Source organism: Rhinoraja longicauda, chromosome 2 (genome assembly GCF_053455715.1).
Source record: "Rhinoraja longicauda isolate Sanriku21f chromosome 2, sRhiLon1.1, whole genome shotgun sequence".
NCBI lineage: Eukaryota > Metazoa > Chordata > Chondrichthyes > Rajiformes > Arhynchobatidae > Rhinoraja > Rhinoraja longicauda.
The window spans coordinates 111,662,773-111,671,399 of record NC_135954.1 but is presented as its reverse complement, the minus strand read 5'-3'; the positions used below and the strand labels follow the sequence as shown (position 1 = coordinate 111,671,399).

The 8,627-nt window shown below is 47.0% G+C and overlaps 1 protein-coding gene across 2 annotated transcripts in view; it reads left to right on the top strand.

Moving 5' to 3' along the window:
- The first annotated feature begins 3,142 nt into the window (after positions 1-3,142).
- The window catches only part of slc52a2 (solute carrier family 52 member 2), a 28,660-nt gene continuing 23,175 nt past the window's right edge, over positions 3,143-8,627 (top strand). For both annotated transcript variants that reach the window (XM_078425916.1, XM_078425908.1), the window contains exon 1: positions 3,143-3,266. In XM_078425916.1, the coding sequence (XP_078282042.1) occupies positions 3,143-3,266 (124 nt within the window). The remainder of the gene's footprint in view (positions 3,267-8,627) is intronic.

Genomic DNA, 8,627 nt, shown 5'->3' with positions numbered 1-8,627 from the left:
AATGGTTATGGGGAGAAGGCAGGAGAATGGGGTGAGGAAGGAAAGATAAACCAGACATGATTGAATGGTGGAGTAGGTGTGATGGGCCGAATGGCCTAATTCTGCTCCTATCACTTGTGAACTTATGAACTTGTGAGATCCGATATACCATACATAGATACAATCAGTTCAAAGTCAAGTACAATAGAAAAGGAGAAGAAACAAGTACAGGATATTGTTATCATTGTTGTACATCAGTTCCTAAGGCAAAGTCCAATGTCCTCAATGGGGTAAAGGTGAATCCAACAGTACCCTAGCTTATGGAAGAACCATTCAGAAGCCTGATAACAGAAGGGAAGAAGCTGTTCCTGAGTTTAATGGTGCATGCTTTCAAGCTTCTGCATTTTCTGCCTGACGGGAGTGGGGAGAAAAAGGAATGACTGGGATGGGAAACATCATTGATCATGTTGGCGTCTTTTCTGAGGCATCACGATGCATTGACGGAATAGAAACATAGAAACATAGAAAATAGGTGCAGAAGTAGGCCATTCGGCCCTTCGAGCCTGCACCGCCATTCAATATGACCATGACTGATCATTCAGCTCAGTAGCCTGTACCTGCCTTCTCTCCATACCCCCTGATCCCTTTAGCAAAAAGGGCCACATCTAACTCCCTCTTAAATATAGCCAATGAACTGGCCTCAACTACCTTCTGTGGCAGAGAATTCCACAGACTCACCACTCTCTGTGTGAAGAAATGTTTTCTCATCTCGGTCCTAAAAGACTTCCCCCTTATCCTTAAGCTGTGACCCCTGGTTCTGGACTCCCCCAACATCGGGAACAATCTTCCCGCATCTAGCCTCTCCAACCCCTTAAGAATTTTATATGTTTCTATAAGATCCCCCCACAGTCTTCTAAATTCCAGCGAGTACAAGCCCAGTCTATCTAGTCTTTCCTCATATGTAAGTCCCGCCATCCCAGGGATCAATCTGGTGAACCTTCTCTGTACTCCCTCTAAGGCAAGAACGTCTTTCCTCAGGTTAGGAGACCAAAACTGCACACAATACTCCAGGTGCGGTCTCACCAAGGCCCTGTACAACTGCAGCAGAACCTCCCTGCTCCTAAACTCAAATCCTCTTGCTATGAATGCCAACATACCATTCGCTTTCTTCACTGCCTGCTGCACCTGCATGCTTGCTTTCAATGACTGGTGCACCATGACACCCAGGTCACGTTGCATCTCCCCTTCTCCCAATCGGTCACCATTCAGGTAATACTCTGCTTTCCTGTTCTTGCCGCCAAAGTGGATAACCTCACATTTATCCACATTATATTGCATCTGCCATGCATTTGCCCACTCGCCTAATCTATCCAAGTCACTCTGCAGCCTCCTAGCATCCTCCTCGCAGCTAACACTGCCACCCAGCTTCGTGTCATCTGCAAACTTAGAGATGTTGCATTCAATTCCCTCGTCCAAATCATTAATATACACTGTAAATAACTGGGGTCCCAGCACTGAGCCTTGCGGTGCCCCACTAGTCACTGCCTGCCATTCCGAAAAGGACCCGTTTATTCCTACTCTTTGCTTCCTGTCCGCCAACCAATTTTCTATCCACCTCAACACTGAACCCTCAATACCGTGTGCTTTAAGTTTGTACACCAATCTCCTATGTGGGACCTTGTCGAAGGCCTTCTGAAAGTCCAGATATAACACATCGACTGGTTCTCCCTTATCCACTCTACTAGTTACATCCTCGAAAAATTCTATAAGATTCGTCAGACATGATTTGCCTTTGGTAAATCCATGCTGACTTTGTCCGATGATGTCACCACTTTCCAAATGTAATGCTATCACATCTTTAATAACTGACTCTAGCATTTTCCCCACTACCGATGTTAGGCTAACTGGTCTATAATTCCCCGTTTTCTCTCTCCCTCCCTTTTTAAAAAGTGGGATTACATTAGCTACCCTCCAGTCCTCAGGAACTACTCCAGAATCTAAAGAGTTTTGAAAAATTATCACTAATGCATCCACTATTTCTGAGGCTACTTCCTTAAGCACTCTGGGATGCAGCCTATCTGGCCCTGGGGATTTATCTGCCTTTAATCCATTTAATTTACCTAACGCTACTTCCCGACTAACCTGGATTTCCCTCAGTTCCTCCATCTCTTTAGACCCCCGGTCCCCCGCTATTTCCGGCAGACGGTTTATGTCTTCCTTAGTGAAGACAGAACCAAAGTATTTGTTCAATCAGTGGTGGGCCACCTGGTGTGTGTAATCCACAACTCTGCAGTTGCTTGCAGTCTTGGAAAAAACTATTCACAATCCAAGCTGTGATGCAACTTGACAGCATGTTTTTTATGATGCATCAGTAGAAGTTTGGCAATTTATCATGAAATGTGAGTTGCGATCTTACCGCGGCAGTTAGGGAAATTAAATTAATTGAGTAATTTTCCCTTTTAAATATAGAATGCTTCATTTGGTAACAGTAACCACTTCTCCATCAGATTATTGTAATGACCCTAGAGGTGAACAGACACCAGTGACATGTGTAGAAAGGAACTGTAGATGCTAGTTTATACCGAAGATAGACACAAAATGCTGGAGCATCTCTGGAGAGAAGGAATGGCTGATATTTCGGGTCGAGACTCTTCTTCAGGCTGAAGAAGTGTCTCGACTCGAAACGTCGCCCATTCCTTCTCTTCAGAGATGCTGCATATTCCACTGAGTTACACCAGCATTTTGTGTCTATCTCCAGACACCAGTTGCACCTAAATTTGAAAATTAATACATTAAAAAAGACTCTTAATTATTGTATTGCATATAATTTCTCATGGTTCCTTCCCACAGCTTGCTAGCCACTGTATTACCATGGTGAATGTCATGAGACCACTTGCGTAACTTTTACTAGCAGCAGTTTTGCACATGATCATAAGTTTTGGTCTACGTCTTCTTCCACTGAAGCAGCCTGGACTCCTTCCGCAGAAGTTGCTTGACCCCGCTGAGTCCTAACCCAGCGGCTGCCCGACCTCACATGAGTCCATCCACAAGAGGCTGCCAGAATTTCGCTCAGGATCGCATCATCTGCAGCATCTGCCCGGAGACAAAGGAGGGGGTGGGGAAGAAGGAGCGGTCCCTTTAAGAAGATCACGAGCGCTATTGGATGGCTGTGGACGGAGCAGGCCCAATGGGCGCGCCGCTTGTTGCGGAGTGCGGCGGCGCCGAGGCTATAAAGAGGCTGATCCGGGCCGAGGGGGCGGCTCTGTGGAGGCGGCGGCGCCCGGCAGGTAGGAGAGGGACGGATGGAGGAGGGTGGCAGCAGGGACGCGGCTTCAGTGAAGGAGGATGTGCCGAGTTGTAAAACAAAGTGCTGGAGGACCTCGCTCAGAGGGCCAACCCAGGCAGCATCTGGGGAGGGGAGGCAACAATGAACAGACTGTCTGTCTCCCTGACCTGTCCCAGGCCCTGCAGGCTGCTGCACTGCACACATAGACAGACCAGAGAACAGTACAGCACAGGAGCAGGCCCTTCGGCCCACAATGTCTGTGCTGAACACGGTGCCAAGTTAAACTAATCCCCCCCCCTGCACGTGATGCTATCCACATGTCCACAAGCCTCTTGAACACTGTCATCACCTGTGCCTGCCTCCACCACCCCTGGCAGTGTGTGTTCCAGGCACCCACCAACTTGACCTGCACATCTTCCTTCAACTTTCCCCCTCTGACCTTCAGTTATGCCCTCTAGTCTTTGACATTTATGCTCTTAGTAGGAGAAGCAACGTTTAGTTTTTATGCAGCACATACATATATGGAACAAACTCCCAGAAAACTGCATTTATTCACAAAATGCTGGAGTAACTCAGCAGGTCAGGCAGCATCTTGGGAGAGAAGGAATGGGTGACGTTTCGGGTCGAGACCCTTCTTCAGACTGATCAGTCTGAAGAAGGGTCTCGACCCGAAACGTTGCCCATTCCTTCTCTCCCGAGATGCTGCCTGACCTGCTGAGTTACTCCAGCATTTTGTGAATAAATACCTTTGATTTGTACCAGCATCTGCAGTTATTTTCTTATACTACCCAGAAAACTGCAGGTACGCTGCAACTCTCAGTTCTTTTAAATCGAGGCTGAAGACTTTTCTGTTTTACGCTGCCTTTTTTCAAATCAAATAATTATTCATTTCTTACACTACACTGTAACTTTTATTCTTGTATTTTATATGTCTTATTTTATTTTAGCTTGTTTTTATTTTCTATTCTCTTTAATGACTTTTTAATTCTTTTTAACTGCTCTATAATGTTTTATATAAAGCACTTTGATTTGCCTTGTTGCTGAAATGTGCTATATAAATAAACTTGCCTTGCCTAGGAGACAGGTTCTGATTGTCTACCCTATTTATGCCTCTCAGAATTTTATATACACTCATCAGGGAGATCCAATAGAAGTATAACAGCACCACTTATTGCTTCCCAACACTTGACCCACCCCTCTTTATACTGATCTTCTCAAAGATCTAAACAAAGATTTTGCACAGTATCTTGTTACATATGACAGTAATAAACCAAAACCAATCTCCTCTCTCTCAGCTCCAATGTAGAGTATAGATCTGAAATGCTGTCCATTTCCCCCCGAGTGAAGTTCTCAATGAATGGAGTTCCTCCGGTAGATTGACTGTTGCAGCCCCTTGATAAAGGTCACGCAGATAAGGGCTTGCTGGGTTGGAAACTGACTAACAAAGAGAAAAACGTTGGGAAAGATTGGCAATCAGTAATGAGTGGGGTTGCACAAAGATTGGTGCAGACCTCCTTGACTACTTGTAAACTATATTGGGTCAAGAGTGTTTTATTGTTATGTGTCCCAGATAGAACAATGATATTCTTACTTGCTGCAGCACAACAGAATATGTAAACATCGTACGCTGTAAACAATATAATATACGAGAGAGGGGAAAAAAAGTTCAGTGTGTGTATATACACACATACCCACAAGTACACACACACATATGTTTATATTTATATTTTTATATATAAACATAGCACAAAAAGTAAGGAAATTTGTGTTTGGTAGATTATTTCTTTGTTGTAACAATGCTTCTTGGCAATAAATCTTATACTGTTGGAAAGCCTGTTTATTTCCCTTTTAAATGGTGCCACATTTGTAAGGAACATGCATTTGTGGGATGAGCAGCAGAGCTGAGTATGTGGGTTGCGCCCATGAAAAATTGCCAAATCTTCTCTGCCAATGCCAAACAGCTTATTCTGCCATTAACTCTTGTTCGGTGTTGTTTGGTGGATTGGATGATTGAAGTCTGAAGAAACAAGACATATTGGCAATTTAACAATTTATTCATTTAATAAACAGGAGCCTCAGTAGCGTGTGGAAGAACCATACACAGCCACAACAGCCTGGCACCTCCTCCTCATGCTGGTCACCAGCCTGGTCACACACTGTTGTGGGATGGCATCCCATTCTTCAACCAGCATTTGTGGCAAGTCAGCCAACGTGGTTGTGTTGGTCACTCTGGCACGAACAGCACGCCCAAGCTGACCCCACAAGTGTTCAATGGGGTTGAGGTCAGGACTGCTGGCAGGCCATTCCACCCTCTCCACTCCCAAATTCTGGAGGTAGTCTCTGAGAAACCCTGCTCTGTGGGGGCGAGCATTGTCATCTTGGAGGATAGAGTTCGGTCCCAGACTGTGGAGATATGGGATTGCCACTGGTTGCAGAATCTCATCTCGATATCTCTCTGCATTGAGATTGCCTCCAATGATGACAAGCCTCGTTTTTCCAGTGAGGGCGATGCCACCCCACACCTCTTTTATGCATGCCTGCAACCAGCTTGAAGTTGCCCTATTGCACGGGCCCTATCCAGATCAGTCAAACGTGGCATGCCGATTCTTGGAGCAGACATCTACTGACCACTGTAGCAGGGCCCATGCTCACAGATGCTGCCAATCAGAGATCCGGCATGTCAGAGAGGATTCTCTTGAACCTCTACAGGTGTACAGTAGAGAGCATATTGACTGGCTGCATCATGGCCTGGTTCAGCCGGGTATACCATCGTCCAGGTGCTTTCCAAGGGTTCACCGCCCTGAAGGATCTTCTCACGTCGGCCTCTGTGACTGTAATACCATCAGGGCGTATAGGGGCTTGGGAAGGCACATCAGTGTTCTCCCTCTCAAAGTGTGCGTAGAAGGCATTGAGCTCATCAGCGAGTGATGCTCGGCAGTTTTTTGTAATCCAGCCACAGTTGCCGGAGATCCATTTCAGCGTTGAGCGGAAGTCCCTTTTGGCCATTTTGATGGCCTTGTCAAGGTCGTATCTGGACTTCTTATGGGCCTCTGCATCACTGGACCTGAATGCCCGGGATCTGCTCTTCAAAAGAATGCGTATCTCCTGCTTCATCCAAGGCTTCTGGTTAGGAAACACTCGGATGGTTTTTGAATGAAGCGAAAAGAGAATAAAGAAAAAATTTGGCAGCTCAGGCAACATCTGTGCTTTTAAAATAAAACTGCTGGAGGAGCTCAGCAGGTCGCACAGCTTCTGTGGAGGCACAGGGATGGTTGGTGTTTTGGGTCAAGACCCTGTGTCAGGACTGGGAGTGGAGAGGGAACATGGCCAACAGAGGAAATGTGTAGGAAGGAACTGTAGATGCTGCTTTAAACCAAAGATAGTTTCGCTCAACACCCCTGCTCAGTCTGCCTGAACCTACCTGACCTATATATCGGTGAGACCAAGCGCAGGCTTGGCAATCATTTTGTTGAACACCTCCACTCAGTCTGCTTAAACCTGCCTGATCTCCCTGTTGCTAAACACTTTATCTCCCCCTCCCATTCCCACATTGACCTTTCTGTCCTGGGCCTCCTCCATTGTCAGAGTGAGGCGCAGTACAAATTGGAGGAACAGCACCTCAAATTTCACTTGGGCAGCTTACATCCCAGCGGTATGTATATTGACCTCTAACCTCACAAACCCTTGCTTTCCCTCTCTCCATCCCTCCCCCTTTGCAGTTCTCTGGCCAGTCTGACTGTCCCTGATTACATTTTATCTCTGTTTGCTTTGTTGTTCCCTTCTCCTAGCAAACCATGATCTATTCCACATATTCCTTGATCTCCACCCCCTTTGTTGTCTCGTTCTTACACTGCCTTATCTCTGTATCTTATCTCGTTCTTACACTGCCTTATCTCTGTATCTCCCCCTCCCCTGTCTCTCAGTCTGAAGAAATATCTCGACCTGAAACGCCAGCCATTCCTTCTCTCCAGCGATGCCGCCGGTCCTGCTACGTTACTCCAGCCTTTTGTGTCTATCTTCGGTTATAGACAGTGTACAGGTGGGTGGTAGGGGTGGGTGGATGGGGCTGGCAGGTAAAGGGTGGTACTAGTTGAGGAGGGAGATGAAGTGGAGGGAGGGAGCGGCAGCGTCTTCGCCCGCCCCGAATCGCGGGGCTTGGGTTGGCCCGCTGCGGACCTTTCACCGTCCGGCACGGCCTGGTATAGGCCGCGGGATTTTCTCTGCCCGGCGGGGGCTTCAATGTCGGGAGCCCCGACCGCCCCGACGTGGCAACTTCAACAGCCTGACCGAGCGAGAAGACGTCAGGGGAAGAGAAGACATTCTGGCCTTCCATCACAGTGAGGAGGTGACTGGAGGAGACTCACTGTGATGGATGTTTCTTGCTTATTTTTATTGCTTATTTTTATTGGTCTTATTGTTGGACTGTGGGTAATCTTTCATTTCACTGCACATTTGTGTATGTGACAAATAAATTGACTGTTGACTATTGAAGGACGGGTAGATGGGGATGTATGGAGACAATAAAGAGTTGGTGATTGTGGATTCTGAAAAAGTACGAAGGTGGTAAATGGAAGCAAATGGAGGGGTGACAGTCATTCACAATCGACAAATGCACCTCTTTCCTTTCATTCTTCCAAAGCAAAATAGACAACATCTACAGCACCTTAACCACCAACGCACCTGCTCCCCTTCAAACCACCTGCTCCCCCTTATCCTGTCAACCCCTGTCTCAGTTCTCCCCAGTCTCCACCACCGACCTCTCTGACCTCTTCACAGGAATGAAAACTGCCACCTGCTCTCTGGACCCCATCCCCTCCAGCTTTGTCAAGGCCTGCCTTCCTGCTCTCTCTCCACTTATCACTGCAACAATAAACTCCTCCCTGTCCACTGGCATCGTCCCGCCATCCCTCAAAATCGCTGCTGTCACCCCTATTCTGAAAAAACCTGGACTCAACCCTGACACCCCAAACAACTTCAGACCAATCTCCAACCTACCCTTTCTGTCCATAGTTTTGGAACGCGCTGTAGCTTCTCAACTCAAACATCACCTCTCTACCAATAACCTGTATGAAACATTCCAATCCGGATTCCGCTCCAACCACAGTACTGAAACTGCACTCCTCAAAATCACCAACGACCTTTTCCTCTCCTCTGACGCTGGCAACCTCAACATTCTCATCCTACTCGACCTCAGCGCCGCCTTTGACACCATAAATCACTCCATCCTCCTCACCCGACTTGAAACCACCTTTAACATCACCGGCACAGCCCTATCCTGGATCAAATCATACCTCTCTGACAGGCACCAGTTCATCTCCATTAATAACTGCAAATCCCCCACCTCTCCCCTCCCCCAAGGTGT